The 19,733-nt window shown below is 42.6% G+C and overlaps 1 protein-coding gene across 3 annotated transcripts in view; it reads left to right on the top strand.

Annotated features, from left to right (window-relative positions):
* LOC112561771 (unconventional myosin-XVIIIa-like) overlaps positions 1–19,733 on the top strand; it is a 55,462-nt gene that overhangs the window by 29,537 nt on the left and 6,192 nt on the right. For all 3 annotated transcript variants that reach the window (XM_025234472.1, XM_025234473.1, XM_025234474.1), the window contains 14 exons: positions 7,765–7,893; positions 8,361–8,504; positions 9,360–9,449; positions 11,049–11,168; positions 13,929–14,043; positions 14,370–14,503; positions 14,881–15,035; positions 15,172–15,295; positions 15,447–15,542; positions 16,284–16,385; positions 16,697–16,807; positions 17,382–17,505; positions 17,756–17,883; positions 18,092–18,205. In XM_025234472.1, coding sequence (XP_025090257.1) covers positions 7,765–7,893; positions 8,361–8,504; positions 9,360–9,449; positions 11,049–11,168; positions 13,929–14,043; positions 14,370–14,503; positions 14,881–15,035; positions 15,172–15,295; positions 15,447–15,542; positions 16,284–16,385; positions 16,697–16,807; positions 17,382–17,505; positions 17,756–17,883; positions 18,092–18,205 — 1,686 coding nt within the window. The remainder of the gene's footprint in view (positions 1–7,764; positions 7,894–8,360; positions 8,505–9,359; positions 9,450–11,048; positions 11,169–13,928; positions 14,044–14,369; positions 14,504–14,880; positions 15,036–15,171; positions 15,296–15,446; positions 15,543–16,283; positions 16,386–16,696; positions 16,808–17,381; positions 17,506–17,755; positions 17,884–18,091; positions 18,206–19,733) is intronic.

Consider the following 19,733-nt stretch of genomic DNA (forward strand, 5'->3'; position numbering starts at 1 on the left):
TGAGGGTTTTGTATTGTTTGGACACTAAGGTAGCATGCTCGTATGTTTGCTAATCTCATGATAGGTTTAAGATTTAAGTGATACGATCTTGCTTTGTGGCTGTAGTGTTTCCATCGATGACTTAAAGGATAACGACCTTGGGTTGCTATGGGAACACTGCTATAGTGTTTCTGAGCACTGACATTTTAACTCGTGAGAGATTGCATGCACCGAGTCATGAGAAGCCTGGTTCCACCTGCAGTCTTTGGTATCAGCTATCGCGGAAACTTGAAACGCTGTACAACAGTCCTTCCATGGAATGGGCTGCCTGAGCGAAACTTCAGGCAGCCAGCTGTGGAAAAAATTCTTGACTGAATGAGCAGATTCGTCACACGTCTGTCAGGGTGAACCCCTTCCTCAGCATCGGGTACACCCTCGTAACCCCATCCGCCTTTCGCCGGGTGGCCACTTTGATACACGGTATTCACAAGTCTCTAACGTTTGCTCAAAAGCCCAGTGCTCCTAGTCTTTCTTACCTTAAACTCTAGTTGGTCTTTTGGATGAGTGATTTGGTGAAGGAGTGAGAATCACTTGCCATTCTTGCTTATAATGATGACTGCTTTGTGTCACACCTACGACCTGTAGAGAAAGGACACAGCGAGTGTGTAGCTACATCAAAACGTGTAGGTGAATAGTCCAACCACAGGTCACCCCTTCCCCAATGCCACAGGAGAATAGGACAGAATGAGAAAGCGAATAGCCGAGCGTTTAGAGCGCCGGCGTCCGAACTGAGAGACACGTTGGTTTGATGCCAGTGGGGCGTAGCAACCTTTCCCCAGCCCACTGAGCTGTCGACGTAGGTACATGTACCTGACTTCTTACGGCCTCCCAGGCCCATTTTGATATTATACCATTCACAGGCCATACAGAATTACCTGCTTTAAAATTAGCCTAGTGTATGTGGTCAAGCTGTAGTTTCGCCACAGTGTGTTAACAGTGTCTTTTGCAGCGTGTCCAGTCCCAGCCTGCCCAGCACTGCTCTTATCGGAATCCTCACAGTCCACCTTTCCTAATTAGGTGCGCGAACACTAAGCTGTGCCCCTAGGAAAAGCATAGCGAAACAAGTGTTTGTAGTCTGTACAATATATGTTTATAGTGAACCAGTTGCTAGAGTATAGAGTAACAAAACCTTCTTTCTTCATGCACAGTTCTCTGTGATTGTCCAGTGAAAGTACAGTAGCAATAATAATGATAATATGACTAGTTAGTACACACTTTCCTCCTAATTGGGGAGTTTATGGCATTGACTGCCTACACACATGCTACACACAGACATGCTTGCACATCTGCAACTAAACTTAGAAATCCAAGCGAATTTTTATCAGCCAAAGCTTTTTCATTCACTCATCCTTTGGAAATCCATGAAAGGATAAGCCTGTACTGTTCACTAAGAACACAGCAATGTCGATGATAATTTTTGTGTATGAGCCGACATGGTCAAAGAATGCTAGGCATATCCACAGCCGACATCAGACTGGAAGTGGTCTTGGGGTGAAGGGCACATGTATTCATGATTCTCCAAACTCGGGCTGTTGATGGGAAGCACACGTGTCTGTCCCGTCATGTACTCTATGTGCCCTATTCTGTGCTGTTCCTTGCTTGTCCATCAAAGTTTGCATTCAGGATTACAATCCACTTTAATTTAAATTTATGTTGCTATGAAAAAAGCTTATAGACTGACAGAAATATGCCGTTGCCTTGGCGGGCCGGATGTTCCACACCCCTGCCTTAGAGGGTTGGGGGAGATGTGGCAGTGGCAGCAACGAAAGATGAGCACGGCCCTCACAGCTGGCCCCGAGAAAATTGAGGTCTCTTTTAACACCTCAGTCCCCACTGACCTAAAGAGGGTTAACACCCATCGCCCAGCTGCACGACTGCGTCTCCCTTGCTCCGTGACTGACCACGCCTAGTCGCTCATCTTGGTGACTGATCACATCACACCGTAGCTCCATGACAGCTTAATCTCCGACTGACCACGCTTCCTCGGGTCCGGACGATGCCTTTTTGCTCAGCTTTCTGTAGGTACTTCTGTGCGCATGTGGCACCTGTTCACAGGGCTGGCCGTCGGCCGTCACGTGACCACTGGACATCTCTGTTCACATGGCCACTTGGTGTGTCTGTTCACACGGCCACTGGACATCTCTGTTCACATGGCCCCTGGACATTTCTATTCACATAGCCACTTAGTGTGTCTGTTCACATGGCCACTGGACATCTCTGTTCACATGGCCCCTGGACATTTCTATTCACATAGCCACTTAGTGTGTCTGTTCACATGGCCACTTGGTGTGTCTGTTCACATAGCCACTTGGTGTGTCTGTTCACACGGCCACTGGACATCTCTGTTCACATGGCCCCTTGACATTTCTATTCACATGGCCACTTAGTGTGTCTGTTCACACGGCCACTGGACATCTCTGTTCACATGGCCAATGGACATCTCTGTTCACATGGCCCCTGGACATTTCTATTCACATAGCCACTTAGTGTGTCTGTTCACACGGCCACTGGACATCTCTGTTCACATGGCCACTGGACATCTCTGTTCACATGGCCCCTGGACATTTCTATTCACATAGCCACTTGGTGTGTCTGTTCACACGGCCACTGGACATCTCTGTTCACATGGCCCCTGGACATTTCTATTCACATAGCCACTTGGTGTGTCTGTTCACACGGCCACTGGACATCTCTGTTCACATGGCCCCTGGACATTTCTATTCACATAGCCACTTAGTGTGTCTGTTCACACGGCCACTGGACATCTCTGTTCACACGGCCACTGGACATCTCTATTCACATGGCCACTGGACATCTCTATTCACGTGGCCACTCTGGTTGTCTGTTTACGAGAGTGTGTGTACAGCAGATGGCAGTATGAATGGCATCAAGCGCAGGAGTATCAGTTTCAGTGATCAGTCATCAAGGATTATAATCTTTCCGCTCTCAATCACCTCGCCATGCCACTCGAAAGATTAATATACTGTTGCTTGCAGCATTCCGCCAGAGGGCTGAACGTGGTGCACGCTCCGTTACCATGGAGATGCTGGGCGGCGTCTGGAAGGGAAGAGGGTGGAGAGGAAGGAAGAAGACGCGGCAGTCTCAACACAAGCTGCTCGTCTTTCATCTCCCTTTTTCCCTTTTATTCATTCAGCCTCCCCTCCCCCTGCCGTTTCATGTCAGTGCCTCTCAGCTTTGGTCTGGCTTGAGGAGGCCCGAGATGGCAGAAACACGTGTAAGGAAGCTGTCTGACACCCAGGTGCACGCGGCAGAAGAGGAGCAGTAGGGGTTGCGTACTGCCCCCACCACATGCTACCCCTGGTAGCTGTGCAACACCTTTACACGGCTGATCCCTGCTGGGATCTCGTCACATGTCATAGGGGTTAGGGTATTTTACATGGTAGGGTGCACTGTTACATGCTGGCGTCTTGTGTTGCACGTTGAGAAAGAATTGTTACATGGTAGACTGTACTGTTGTCTGCTGAGCTGTATGTGCTGCTGCTTTTTGAGGAGGGTATATTGTAACATGCTACAGTCAACTGCTACATGCTGGGGTGTGTTGTTACATTGAGGTCTGTTGCATGTTGAAGAGGGTAGATTGTACATGCTACAGTCAACTGCTACATGCTGTGGTGTGTTGTTACATTGAGGTCTGTTGCATGTTGAAGAGGGTAGATTGTTACATGCTACAGTCAACTGCTACATGCTGGGGTGTGTTGTTACATTGAGGTCTGCTGCATGTTGAAGAGGGTAGATTGTTACATGCTACAGTCAACTGCTACATGCTGGGGTGTGTTGTTACATTATGAGGTCTGCTGCATGTTGAGGGTAGATTGTAACATGCTACAGTCGACTGTTATATGCTGGGGTGTGTTGTTACATTGTGAGGTCTGCTGCATGCTGAGGAGGGTAGATTGTTGCATGCTACAGTCAACTGCTACATGCTGGGAGTCAAGGGATTATGTGATAGGATGTACTGTTAGATGTGTTGCTGTATGTTGAGGAGGGGAAGTGACATGGTAGAGTGTGCTTTTGCATGTCAAAGTGTATTGCTACATTTTGGGGTCTGTTGTAGCACAGAATGGGATTGTTACATGGTGTTATGTCGTAAGGTAGACTGTTACATTCTGGAATTTCTTGCGACATGTTGAGGAGGGGGATTGTTACATGGTAGGGTGTGTTGTTACAGACTGGTGTCTATTGCTGCATGTTGATGAGAGGGATTGTTACATGGTTCTGTTACACTCGGTCCACGCCTTCTCAACTGAGAAACTATTGTAAGACCACCATGCTCTCACATTCTGTGACTTGATCAAGTTATAAAATTTAATGAAAAGACACTATTTAGCTGTTGTACTGCTGATTTGACTATCTCTTCTGAGAAATCTCATCTGACTGATCGTAAAAACAAAAACAAAAACAAAATAAAAACAAACCAAAAAACCATACCTATTGTTTATAGAAGCACTTACACTTCAAATACAGAGGACAATAAAATACAATATATAAGAAGCATATGTTATTGATATCATGATTATTGCGTGGGCCTTGGGCGCGCAACGGGTGCTTGAAGGCAGGTGAATATTGAAGAACAGTTGGTGGCCGCTTGTTGATGTTTTTCCGTCGTTTGATTGGAGCTGGGCATTGAGGAGCACCAGACATTAACAGCTACATCTTTGGTTGTAAACGCCCAGCACGTGCTTCTTCCGGTCCGGGAGATGCCACACCGTTATTTTATTTTGTATTTGTAACCGAGTGGTGGGGTTTTGGACTGACAACAACCGTCCAGCACTCAAAACAAAAAAAAAAGGCAGGAACTGTCAGCAGATGCACAACCCTTTAATGTACGGGCTAGAACACTGGCCACGGCTGCGCCACACGTCGATGCTCCTTCCCCGATCCGCCGTTTTTCCTCCTCTCCCTTTTTCTTAACGTCTTCCTTTTTGTCGTCACCTTTTTGTCGTCACGTTATTTTGACGTCACACCTTACGTCATTTGCTCAAGGAACTTCAAATGACACCCAGCCCACTACATGTTTTTATTTGTTTATTTGAGGGGCCGGGAGACACTATAGCGGTGTCTGGGGAAGAAGGGAATGCTCATGTTGGCTGCTGCCTAGTCGCGACAGTTATGAAGCAGGGGTAAGTCATTGCCCGGGGCAACATGGGGAACTAAAGGACAAGTGTCTTGTTTCCAAAATTAAAGGTGTAGTGTCCAGACCCCCGCGCCGTAGTTATAAAGCGGGTGGTAAAGTCGCTCTGGGATAAAGAAACATGAAGTAGTAGCCACGGGGTCTGGACACAGCTTTATAACTTCGGTTGACGCTTTTCCTTGAGTTTCCCATTTGCCCCTCCCCAAGGAAACGACTTACTCAGCTTCATAACTACGGCCCCAGGCCTCAGTTAGAGAAAGCCTGATATCGTGCTAAGGCTGGAGGACAGAAGCAGGCGGCGAGTGGACACACCACGATGCTGTGTGCATGCAGCTGGGTCTTGGAGGCTGTACTCGGGTACATGCCAACACTGGCGTCAGCAACTAGCGACACGTGGCTGTGGAAAGGTACGGGACACGTGAGACGAGGGTTGTGATACTTGCTGAGGGCTGAGGTCTTGGGTGCGTGGCGCTACTCGTGTGGGTATGCACGCGCGTGCACGGCATCTTGACATCCGCCCGTCAGGTAAGGACGATTGTTTACAACATTAATCGTCCTTGTTTTGATACCAGCATCCGCTAGGTGTGCCGTCTGAACGTCACCTCGCTGACCTGTACTCCAGGCTATAGTAGTGCGGGTGCATGCGCGTGCTTTTGTGTATGTTGGTGAAAGGGAAGGTGGAGGTTGCATTGGGTAGAGCTGGTAGCGTGAACAGAACGCCGGTCACAGCTGATGTCACAGGGAGGTGGAAATGCTGTTGTCATTAGCCGACCGAAAATGACAGAATCATTATGAAAGAGATGTCACTTTCAGGATTTCTCTCTTCCTGTCTAGAGAGTAAGAATAGAAGACGTAAATTTTCCCACATCTGTGTTGCTTGTTCTTATTGCGGCCATTGGTGTCACTGGAGGGTGGTGGGAGCTAGGACATCAGAAGACAGGTGTCACACATGGAGATGAATTCCTTTGTGTAGGTAGCGAGGACATCTGAAGACACGTGTCATACATTGAGATGCATACCTTTGTGTAGGTAGTGCTGAGGAGAGACAGCTATTTGCCTATATTTTGATGATGTGTTATTGGTGTATTGAGAGCTTAGGTTAGAATTATAATGGTTACCAACATTTTAGAGTGTGTTTATGTGGATGACACGGAGTTGCCCCCTCACCACCTAATTCGGTCCTGACTGCAGCCCCCTCCCCCCCCCCCACTTGTGACAAGGAGGGTGGTGGAGTACAACTATGTTTGGGGCAGACCCACAGTTTTCACATTTCTAAGACCACATCGTCCCAAGACCGAAAGCCGAATTGACCTAAGACTGAAAGCCAAATCATTCCAGACCCAAAAGAAATTAATCACCAATAACACAAGTTAAATTAATCATTTATTACCAAAAGAGCTAGATGTTGTTCTAACATTTACATATAAGCTCAGCTGCCTATCTTAAACAGTGTCATGCAAATAAGTTCAACCATCATATCACTAAATAAAAATGGCTGCCTGGCAGTACCTAAACAGAGAATATATCTTACAATGGAGCATAAACACAATTTTCTCTTTAAACAATTTTTAAATTAAAGATTTTGTCATCATTTTATTTTGAATTTGTATTATTACTTTTTATGTATTGCATCTACTCTGAGAAATTAGCTGCATAAATTCACACTATTGTTATTATTATATCAGAGGGTTAGGATTAAGTGAAAAAAAAAATTGATCTTCCCATAGCTCTGTTTTAAATAGGTGGCTGAAATAGTAGACAGATTAGCCTTCTCGGCAATGTTCCCTGGCATGTGGTACATTTGTCTATGTCATTTACAAAGAAAGGAAAGGACAGTATGCTAACTCGTGTTTGACATTGGTCGGGGAGAGCTTTAGCTACGCTGATAAGTCTTGAAAGTGCACTCAAGGTGTTAGCTGCCAGTTGAGGGTCTGGTATTTATCATCATCCCTCTGCCAAAGATTAGTCCATGTTTTGGTATAAGAGTGGTAAGATGCTGTACATGGAACTTCATTAAGGCCAGCTGGGCTGCTGTGATTATATCCATCTGGCAGTCTCACCTGTAATACCTTCACTTCCAGGAGAGAAGCATCATAAGATATTAAGCCCATGTCTCTAGGGATGGGAGAGGCCATGGAAATGAAGGGGTGTCTTGTGCTTGAATGTGTTCCTGAATCCGAACATGATGGAGTGACATGTCAAACCAGTGAGCAGCATATGTCTATGGTAGAGGATGGTCTACAGCCACTGTCGCAGAAGAGAGAGCATGCGATTCTTCACATAGCTGCAGGGGAAGAAAGGAAACATGGTCACAGTTGACTGGACAGCAGTCCAGTTTAACAATTCAGCCCACTTGAACTGTCAGAAAACATTTCTGACCTCTGACACCATTTCCTTTCACCTTCTCTACCCTTGTTCTCTCCCCCACATGAGGGTGTACTATGTAATTTATGTAAACCATCAGTTCTTAAACTATTAGATAACTTCACATTCAGATCATCAAGATCTTAGAATGATCAGACATCTCTGACAAGCAGTTAAGAATTAACAGAATGTTTCTTTGTCTGTGACAGGTATTTTTCCGACAAGGTGTTCTGTCCCAGCTAGAGGCTGGTCGTGATGAAAAGTTAACAGGCATCATCACCCAACTTCAGGCACTGTGTCGGGGCTATCTTAGCCGCAAAAAAACCGATCGACTCAGAGTGAGTATATAGACCAGATTTTTTTTTCCCCCATCGAAAAGACGTCAGTCAGTTCAAAGTATTTAAAGTATTAAATTGTTTTCCCTCAAAGAAAAGCTTTTTCTCCGGGATGAAGTAATTTACCAAAATAAGCCCTATTGTCCCATTAATAAGCTGGGTAGCTACTCTATACATATGAATAGTGCATTAAGCAACTATTGTATCTAATATATTTAAATAGTTTGCTTTTTCTGTTCAGTGAATATAGTGGTCAGTTACATGTTTTGTCCTGTCAGATGAACTTAAATTGTGTTGACTGTAGGGTATATACTTTGGATGTTTTCCAGTAAATGGAGGGAGTACAATCAAATTAATCATAGAACTACGCATGGACCTGTTGTTCTAATTGGGGCTTCCTCGTGATCATGAACTTTGAGAAACATACATCTGTAAAGATTTTGAAGGATGGCTTGGTGCTAACATTGCAGGTAAAGCATCTGGCAGTGCGATGTATTCAGCGTAATGTGCAGAAGTACATGCTAATTCGTGAGTGGCCCTGGTGGAAGCTGTACACCAAGGTCAAGCCTATCCTCAACGTACACCGCACAGAGGAGGAGCTTCTGGAGGCACAGGCGAGTAGCACCATGAGCTGGAGGCTTATCGGTGTTCAGATCAAAGTGCTCAACACTTGTGCTAACAACCACTCACACGGATATGACAGTGGTGCACTACTGGCACTGTACATACATAGATTGGATAGATGATACTATTTAAGCAGGCATGAGGCAGTTATGTACAAGTTTGCAGGTGTGTGGTCAGATTATATATGGTGTAGCCATATATGTCTGGTTAGAGCAGTGGCTCTCAGAGTATATCAGACCGCGGACCACTTGATTAAAGTAAAAAAAATATGGCGGCCCACCAAGGCCTAAAATCACTCTGTACTGTAAATTTCAGATTTAAATGGCCACATTTGTTTCATTACAATTCAAAACTAAATGTATTTCTGTGACAGTAGTATAGTAATAAGTTGACATCAAATTACATACTTCGCAAAGTACACATAACAATTACAAATAAGGACATGCACTGCATTACTAAGGATAATGGATGACGCAGTTAAATGACGTGCTCTTGCTGTGACGTCAAGACCTAGTTGGTAAGAAAGTGCTTTATGTGAACGAGCATTGATAAAAACTCCTGTAAAATCAATCCTGGACTAATTAGCATCATTATCTGGAGATTAAAACATCACTTTGCTGACATGTGATGACAGCCATGGACCACCTGACTTATGCATGTGGCCCACAAGTGGTCTGCGGTCCACACTTCGAGAACCACTGGGTTGGTGTATACAGAGTGCAGTCATGTATGTGTGGTCAGTTTATACATGGTGTGCAATGATGCATGTATGGTTAATGCACACATGATCCAGTCATGTATGTACAGTCAGTTTATACATGGTGCAGTCACATGTGTACATGCAGGCAGAGCTGGAGGCAATGAAGACAAAGGTAGAGAAACTAGAAAAGGAGCGCAATGAATACAAGGCAGCTTGCGACAAACTTGAGACCAGGGTATGTCAGCTTTAACACACTACTGTTTTTCATTTCTGCTTGCTTCTATCAGTTCTTGGGTGTGATTATTTTCTGTATTATTGTCTATCCCTCATACTTTTGTTTTTATTTTTGGTCACCTATCAGCTCAACAGATACATCTACTAGCCACCGTAATATAAGTGTGTGTCAGAAATATCTCTACACCCAGGCCCGGTAATGTAGTGGTTAAGACACTGGCTGGTTTCAAATAAAGGAATGAAAAGGTCCTGGTTCAGATCTCATCTTGATGCACTTGCTCACAGGGCTGACCATCAGGGGTTACCTTTGGATACTCTATTTTCCAACCCCTTTTCCTTCATCATTCCTCTCCTCCAAAGAGCAAAATCACCTTAAGGTGGAAGCACTTGCCTACTAAATCAACCAGAATCTGTTTACCTGGACAAGGGAGAGATTCACCTACAGATCCCTCACACTAAGTGCTTACTAGCCTGCAATGACTGGGCTGAGTTCAGTACAAGGCAGCATTTCTCAAAATGTGAATGGAAACCCCCTCGGTTCTATGTTCATGAGATACAGTCTTGTAGATATCACCATGCATTAAAATTTTTTTTTAAATACATATGAGATCACAAATATTTGTTGTTGTCAAAACAACTTCCAGTGAAAGAACTGGGTCTTGTGTGTTAGACATATCTGTGGACAAGTGCCATTACAATCTCAGTCTCTTTGTGTGCATGGTGATGTTTGTAGGGAGAGAAAACAGAAAGGGTTATTAAGATTTTGGCTAATGATGTTTATTTAACTATTCATCCAAATTATGACATGGGATGAGAAGCCAGTGATAAAGGTGTGATAGCAGTTTCCTTACATTTTGTACTCATCATCTGTGAATGCATGGCATCAAACACAATGATGCACACATGTACATTTGTATTCACATGCACATTTCTCTTTATTTTTGTTTTCTCTCTCTCTATCTCTGTGCTATTGGTTTGTTTGCTTTGTTGGGTAACGACCTTAAATATGTGTGTGGTAGGTGATGTGGTTTTTGTGGTGATGGTGTATAAGTAGAGTGTGGGGGGGGAGAGATGTTGCAAAGCGAGTAAAGACTGGTACTAATGGCTTAGTTTCGTTTTGATAGCCGTTATCAAGATGTTTTTCGAGATGTCATGATTTTTCATATATGTGTTTGAGGCTTGTAGTGATAGTGTGTGAGTAGGAGTTTTCTGTGTGTAGTGTGTTCATAGATACTGTCTTTAAAGCATTTTTATGTGTATAGCTTTTCATGCATGTGTTTATAGAAGTCAGTATGAACTGGTCTTGTTTATAATTGGATTATGTTTAGAGCAGTTCTATGATGTTGCATAATAACTGACAACTTTGATGGAGCTCTTATATCACTAAAAATCAGTCAGATCAATCTCTTTCTCTCACTCTCGCTCTCAGTCACACACACACACTGCATTAATGCCGACACTTGTGTAACTTATCATTTTGTTAGTTAAAATGAGTTATCAAATATCCAGTGAGTGAGTGGGAAGGTAGGTGGTTGGATATGGTGTAGGATTATGTAGAGGTGTATGTTTATTTGTCACCATTAATATGTTTGTGTGTTAGCTGACTGAGGTTACAGCAGATCTGGTGGAGGAAAACACAGCCTCCACACAAGCAAGTGAGCTGCTGGAGGCCGAGTCAGCAGAGCGGATGCGTTTGGAGAAGGAGCTGAAGGACTTGCAGGTCTTTATTTTAGCATTCTTCTGTTTTGACATCTTTTCCCAATAGAAAGGGAAGTGTTCTAATGTTTTAGCATGTCATTATGATTTAAAATTGTGTTGAAAGTATGTATCTAAAATGTATTTCAGTAGTGCTTGTACTGCTATGTTATATTTCATTTGTATTTGCAGTTTGCACTGTATCATCTGTTTTCTTTGAAAAGCCAACATTTATGTTAGCCGGCAAACTGTGACCTACTTTACCCATAGGTGCCCCAGTCTAAGTTAAGCAGTGTGGGCCCCTGCCAGGCCTGTCAGGCCATTCATCACACTAATCAGCACAGTGGCGCCCCCAGGCAGCATCTGGCTACCTCTTTTTCCCACAGCTTGGCATTCCTGAGCCCCAGCTATCAGTTGATTGCTGAGAAATAAATCAGAGTTTATGAGTGTCTTGATTACTCAGAGTCCCTTTCTGAACATCCTTCATCACCTAGAGATGGGGGTTTGGCACACAGTGAAAAGTTGAAAACTAAATGGGGATACTAGAGAACTAAATCGGGATTAATCTGAAGGAAGGAGGTCTTGATGCTTGCAGCAATCTTGTGGCAAGGTGTTAACTGCATGCTCTTTGACTTATCTTTATCTTGGGGTTGCGTGTGGTTTTTGATGCCAGTGTCTTTTTTTCTTTAGAGGATTGCTTCTTCTGGTCAACAGACTCATCAAATAAGAGGAAATGCTTGCTATTGGGTAGTCAGGATGCCTATTTTATCATCTGCTGACCACACAGATCAATTCTTTCTGTCCATGATGCATTTCATGCAATGATAAGCAATCAGTAGCAAAAGTATGGTCATTTGATGCACACACATACACACTAACAGTATTTTAGAAATGTATTTTCATAAAGCTACAAAAATTGAAATGCAGCAAATAAAATGGGAATGTGACGTTATTTTTTATCATCTTTATCATGTTTTCATGTCCTCACCTTCTGTTCACACACTATCAGATAGAATGCTTTGGGCCTGTGTCTGCTGATATTTATTCAAGTCACCTGTTTCACATTTTTATGATCACATGATGACATTTATGGGAGAGATATTTGTAGGAACATTAGGCTCTAGGGTTCCCGTTTTAAAAGCTTATAAAACTTCACATAGGGTATTAAAGTTTGTACATTCCATACATTTTTCCCCATGCGTAGAACATGACTTAAGCATTTGGATATTACAAGGGGGGGAAGTTTGTATGCTTCTTGTCACATTCAAGTTTTAATGGATTTGGGGTACACGTCTCTACATTTATCATGGTGCACAAAAAGATGTGCAAGGAGGTGGGGGATCTAGAACAATTTAGATTGTTATTAACTTTCTGTTTATAAGTAGGGATCTCTCCTTTTTTTTTTTTCTTCCCTTTTTCCCATCATGAGGTGGTCCATGCAGTTGTTGAAAAGAAAAACACCAGTACATGCGACTGTCTAGTGCTGTGTATGTGCTGTATGGGGTTGTTATAAAACAAAATGTCTGTAAGTGGTGACAGCTTAGCGCTGTCCCTGGAACTAGGCTGTCCCGATGGCTAAGCATTTAAACCATCCCAGTACAGTGAAGATGGGGTATTCTCAGTTCAAATATCATTTCAGACATGCAATTCTTTCTCTGCATGTGGCAGCCAGCTTACAGGGTTGGCATTTTTACTGGGATATTGTCTCCAGTTGCTCCTTTGATGTCAAGCATCCCTCGGTTCCCCCATGAAGTTTTTCTTTATTTTTAAGAAACAAAAATTCCTTAACTGCTGTTTCTGCAAGTGTAGGGGGTCCCTTGAAGGGAGAAGTTTAACTGCTAATTATCATAACTGAAGAATTCGAGGAAGGTGTCAGATCTTGCATGTTTTGGGCTAAGGCCAAGTATAAACCTTCTGCTGTATGCTATCTTTGCTGCAGTCACCGTAAGTAAAGATATTTAGTAGATGTGTTGGGGTTAAGTTGAAACTGAACTTGTGCCTGCATTTGGAGGCTGTGGGGGTTGAAAAGGAGAAGCTCAGGGTGTGACCCAGCTCCCACCTCATGTCAAGCTTGGTGTTTTTTTCATAGAAGGCTTGATCGAGTTGTTTTTCTTTTTTCTTTTTTCTTTTTTTTTTTAAAGATGAGTATGGAAATGAACGAAATGCCCTTTTTGAAGACCATGATGAGCTTTGCATTTTGGATGAGGACGATTTCTCTCTTCTTGGCATACTTCGTTCCAAGCAGTGATCATATGTGTTTTGTGTTCACAGGTCTAGAGGGGACCCCAGTATTCGGTGTACACTTTGTCACAGGTTCATATTACATCCATATTGTGATATGCTTTAGTCCATGTCTGGAAGTTACCTTCAGACTCTCTTTAGCAGACAGACATTTTCAAAAGTGTCTAAAGTTCTGTGAGATGATAGGTATGTCCTCTTGGGAGAGTACCATCAGCTTCCATCAGGCCACTGATTCTGTGTGTCTGCATGCAGTACCAACAGACTGAGGCTGTCCTTCATTGTTTTGGTCATGCTGCTTCTGAACGCTACTGTATGTAAATGAATTGTCATTATATGTGGGTACATTTGATGAGGCAGGAATGAATGTGGGATGGTATTGTTGATTGTTGATTGTTGTTTTGCTGTGTAGTTTTAACCATTTCTTTCTACAGCTACGTACTAATTGTCTTGTGGGATAAATAAAGTTGCATCTTAAAGCAATATGTTGTGTGTACAGGCCTGAGTCAAATACAGAGTGGTGTATTCAATGTACACTTTGTCCCAGGCCAAGTATGTACCTCTCAAGCGCCAGAATGAGAAACTACAGATGGAGGTGATGCAGACAAGAGTATGGCAGGCACAGTCTGTGGAGGAGGAACTAGAAGAGGATGTAGACAGCAGTATGCACTGATTATCTTCCTTTTTTGTTTTTTTTTTTGGTGTTTTTTATTTTTTTATTTTTTTTGTTTTATTTTGTGTTCCTTTTTGCCTTAGTAGTAAGTAGGTTAGATATCTACTTATTTTTTTTCTTTTGGATGAAAAAAACAGCTGAGAAATAGACCCATTTTTTTATATTAAAAAGTGTTATTGAATATATAACAGTATTTAGTGATGGTAAAGAAATAAGTTTCTGTTATTAGTGAAAAGTTGCTAAAAGAATGGAAGAGAACTAAAAGTAACAATTGCATTGCTGTAGAGTGTAATAATATTTCCTGATTGTAAACAGGAGATGTGTCCGTGTACAAGGAGAGATGTGAAAAGTTGCTACGGGAGCTGCAGATGATAAAAAAACAGTTTCAGCAGCAGCATGAGGAGGACATGGAGCAGGAGTTGCAGGCTCGCAAAGTATTGGAGAAACGGGTAGGTGGCCATGATACTGAGTGATTGAGGTATGTGGTCATGAGGGTGCTGTGATAAAGTTATTTGGCGAAGAGAATAATGAGGGACAGAAGTACACGACCATTAAATTTTTGAATAGTAGTAATGTGACCTTTAGGGTTCTGAGTAATACAAGCAGGTTAATTGATGTCTTTCTGGTTATTCTAGAGGCAGAGTACAGTTAAAATGAAACGGAAAACCTTAGCTGTTAATTTCTGAAAAAATACTTGGTCTCTTTCTGAATCATTAGCTGAGCATAGAACATGCTTCATTTCTAGCAGATGTTGTCAAAAGGTTAACTTTCACCATAAGCCTGAAAAGCCAGATGGTACATTTGGTGTCTGCACTTGTTTCTACAGCTGCAGGAGGCCGTGGAGGAAGCAGAAGAGCAACGACGCCAGGTACAGGTGGCCAAGAAGAAAGCCCAACGCCTGGCAGGCGAGATGCAGGACATCAAGCTGCATTTGGAAGAACAGATGGCCCGCAATAATGAATTGGAGCGAAAGCAGCGCAGGTGAGCAGCAGGAGCATTGTTAGTTGATGTACGGCTGGTTCACTCAAACAATAAAGTGGATTGAAAGAAGTTATGTATCTCCTGTGTCATGTCGTATTCAGTGATAAGCTGTACATGTCCCTTTGTGTGATGTCAGATTTGACAGCGAGCTGAGCATGGCCCAGGAGGATATGAAAGAGGAGAAACATCTGCGAGAAAAGCTTCAGAAAGAGCGGGACACGCTGCTAGCAGAAAAATACACTTTGGATCAATCAATACTGGTGTGTTTCCAGTTCTCTTGTGATGAATCTCTTTGATGATCTAGGGTTAGGGTACGAGATTTTGTCTGGTGTCTTATGTTAAATCCTCTAAGATCATGAAGTGTAGAAAGCCCCATTTCATTTTCATTTCTATTTCTTTGTCTGCTTGCAGAGCCTTAAAATGGATCATGAATCTGCATCAGAAAAAGCAGATCGCCTTGAAAAGGAGCTAAATGATATTTTGGTCTCAGGGAAAGACAACTCTGAGGTATATGGCCACACCTGTTTGAACTTAACGCTCAAATACGTATTTTGTAAAACCGAGTGCTTCTTTGGAGACACTTTATAGTTTCTTGTAACTCACTAGCTGGATGATTTTGTAACTCTAGTAAATCTCAGTAAGTAAATGTGGGAGAACATGTTGACTGGCAGAGGACTGACAGTATCTGTCTAGAAGAAGAATGTCTTGATAGTGAAGTATGTTGATAAGCAGCTTAACATGCTGGAAGGATGCCTACTGGTAAAGGAAAAGGTAAGCTGGTAAAGTAGATATGCCTTGTTATAAGCACAGACAGGAATTGAGCATTGTAACATGTAGGATAATCAGTAGAACACCACACTATTGTCTTTGATTGGAGGAAATATGTTACATTATTTCAGCTTTATTTCACCACCCAGTTACATTTTTTTTTTCTTTGATAGATGATAAAAAATGGCAGCTTTTGTCTAAGACCACTAACAAAGCAATGGTCAACCATACAAGAAACGCAAGCGTCAGCAAACACATAACAACATTACCACAAAAAAGAACTGAGGAGTGGGCAGAACAATACTCTTAATTATGCAAGATATTTCTTAATGGGTCTTAAAATTTGGTTGGCTTTGAATGTAGACTCAGTTCAAAGAGAAAAGGAAAGAAAATTCCAAACAGTGCAAAACATTACAATGGGCAGCATGTATAATTTAAGCAGAAGACATGAAATAACATGGCTCACTTCGTGTTGACCAGGTGGTGTCACTGAAGCGTGCCAAACATGAGCTGGAGCTGAAGCTGAGGGAACAGGAGGAGGAGCTGGATGACCAGGCTGGGCAGATTCAGCAGCTAGAACAAGTATGTCTGCTAGTCCATTGTAGACCAGTCATCACTGTTTGCGATGCATTTATGCAGTAAGATTTCCTCAAGAGTAATGGTATGTTTGGAACTTAATCATATCATTCAGGTTGTTGTAAAAGTTTTTTAGAATGGATAGGAGTGAATGACACTGATTGAGGTTTAAATTAAAAACTAAGGTTTTGACATTTTTGGTTTTCATTGAAATACTTACCTGGGGCAAATATGCTTATTTTTGGTGGATTTGACTGACTCAGAAATCTGACAGAATTTGCAATCACCAGTGTTTAAATGGAAGTGCTTGCTTGCAGACCAAACTGCGACTGGAAATGAACATTGAGAAACTCAAGCAGCAGCACACCAGGGAGCTGGAGGACAAGGAGGAGGACCTGGAGGAGATGAGGACCAAGACACAGAAGAAGGTCAGTATAAAGAAGGAAGCATGTAAGTGAGTGAGTGTCAGGAGGGAGGCATGCAAGCGAGTGATTGGAGGTGGAAGTAGTCAGATAAGTGGTTGGAGAGGGAAGCATACAAGTGATTGGTCAGAGAGGGAAACATACAAGTGAGTGGTTGGAGAAGGAAGTCTGCAATTGAGTAGGTGAGGAGGGAAGCATGCAAAGGCCTAAAATTCTCAGGAAAGCAAGGTGTGTTGATTTATATTTTGAATAATTGAGATCCTCATATCTTTTGGCAAGGTATGTTTGTATCTTTTTCTGATGCTTTAACTCCAGCACAGACATGCTCACATTTCAGTCAGGTAATTATTTCAAGAATCTGTCAACTTGTGTTTATGCTCATGTCCAGTGCTGTTTTCACTGCTGACTTCACTTTCTTGAAAGATGTGAAAGAAGAAAGTTCAGGCCGACAGTCAATTAGCATTATGTCTTTTTTTTTTCTTTTTTTCTTTTTTTTTTATATCAATAAGTAGTTGAAATGATTGATTTTTGCACAAAATGTTGCTACTACTCCAAAGCTAAAGCCTGATCCTGGTTACAGCTGCGACAGCTAGAGGCCCAGCTGGAGGAGGAGTATGACGAAAAGAGACGAGTGATGGAGGAAAAGCAAAATTTAGAGCGTCAGCTGAATGACATGGGCGCTCGAGCACCTTCACATGATAGAGGTAGATAAGATATTTCATCAGGTTCAACACAGTAATGAAAAGCTAACCTTGTGGAAAATGTTTGCAAACAAGCCTGATTACTTCTTTTCCAGATTTCTTGACAGTGACAAATCTTGTAAGGATTTTGAGTGGATTTACTTTCTTGTCCATTCTATTCTTTTTTTATGACAAAATTTTTTTTTAAGGGGGTGAGAGTGCATTTCTTTTAGTGTGTACAAATCCTGCAAGCAATTCTGTATGTTTACACCAGATACAGAGAAACGACTGCGCCGTAATCTGAAAAAGACTAAAGCCTTGCTGGCAGATGCAGGCACTATGCTGGCCAAACAGAAGAACCTAGACAGCGCCAAGCAACAGATTGCTCAGCTGCGTAACCAGGTGACAGTATCTTATTCTGCTGTTAGCATATTACTATAGCTTGAGAATGGCAATCTGCCATAACATCATCTGGTGCACTTTTCACTTGTGATCTGTTGTTCATGTCACCTGATGGGATCTGTCCTGTACATCACCTGACAGGAGAAAGCACAGAAGGACGGTGTAATATGTTACAGCTTTTTACTGATTTAGTGCTTATGTTTGACAGTTGGATGATGCAGCATTCTCAGCCAGTTCAGCACAGAAGGCCAAGAAGCGCATGGAACTAGAGATCCAAGACCTTCATCAGCAGATTGAGGAGCTGTCACGGGCCAAACAGGAGGTCAGCTTCTCATAATCACATAATGTTTGTAGGAGTCTTTACTGCATTCAGTTAGAGCTTTACTTTCATGTGATCATCCTTGCACCTGTCTTTTTAAAAAAGTATCATTTACTTGTCTTTGGTTAGAGGTGTAGAGAGAGGCACTACTGATAATCGTTTTTGACCCTCTGTATTCCCATATAGAATGCTCCAGAGTCAGGACTGCTGTACATTTGTAGAACTTTTGCTCATTATCATCAAGTTTTGGATATGTTAGTTTTTACCCTGTTACACTAGGTTTTGTTTCTTTTGTAGGAGGGGTCTTTGTCAGAGAGTGAATAGGGTAGTTGTTGCATTAAGTTGGACAGCAAGTCAGTTATATTAGAAAAAGTTCCTAGTGGATTTGCTGACAGTCACAATCATAACTGAGCCTGAACATCGTCAATGCAGGCTATCAGGAAACACTAGCATCTTTGTGCTGCATGGGGCAAGATTTTCTGCCTGATTGAAATGATTTGCCTGTCTCTGTTCGGGTTGGCAATGCTGATGTTCCTTTTGTTACTTCAACATGTGACTTAGGTTACATGATGTCTACTGACGTGTCTCTTGATGAACATGTTTCTCACATCTGCTCTGCATACTATGAGCTCAGGAAGATCAGCTCCATTCGCCATGCTCTGTCCATCTCAACCACCAAACTTCTCATCTGCTCATTTGTTCTGTCCAGACTAGATTACAGCAACTCTCTTCTTGCTGGCTGTCCACAGATCCTCACTGATAAGCTTCAGAAAGTCCAGAAGTCAGCTGCTCTTCTCGTTTTCCAGACTCGTAATTGTGAACATGTCACACCACTTCTTCATTGGCTACCAGTTAAAGCTAGAATAGACTACAACCTCTCAACTGTATGCTATGGATTTTTTGAAGGCTCCTCCCCCTACTACTTTACTGAAATCTTGTCTGTCCACACTTCTGCCCCAAACCTTGGCTTCTCATCAGACTCGTACATTCTATCCTCTGTCCCACAAAGACAGTAACATAAAGACAACGGACATCCTCCCTCTGTGCTGCTAAGCTAAGCAATGGAACTCTCTTCCTCATCACATTCGCCACTCGGACTACAAGGCTACATTCACACGCTCTGTGAACACATATCTGTTCACTAAGTACTGTCCCTGAATTACTATCTTAACTCCCTGGCAATGCTGTCTGTCATGCGAACCGTCATGTCACGACTCCATCTTACACTGTGCATAGTATCTACATCCCTTCATCCACTGCTTTACATTCTACTCTTGTACCTCATCTTAATGTTCTTCAGTATGTCTATACGTACCTCACTGTCTACTGACTGTTATCTTATACCTCATCTTTATGTTGTTCAGTGCGTCTATACGTACCTCACTGTTCACTGGTTGTTGTCTTTATTTATCGTGGCTGGTCTGCACAGAGAGTGCAATCTATCTTGGTCGTGATGCTGCACATTATGAGTACAGTACCCATTATTATTATTGCTATTTGCAACACTATTTGCTGATGGGAATCCTTTCTG

The sequence above is a fragment of the Pomacea canaliculata genome, linkage group LG4 (genome assembly GCF_003073045.1).
Source record: "Pomacea canaliculata isolate SZHN2017 linkage group LG4, ASM307304v1, whole genome shotgun sequence".
In the NCBI taxonomy this organism is placed as follows: domain Eukaryota; kingdom Metazoa; phylum Mollusca; class Gastropoda; order Architaenioglossa; family Ampullariidae; genus Pomacea; species Pomacea canaliculata.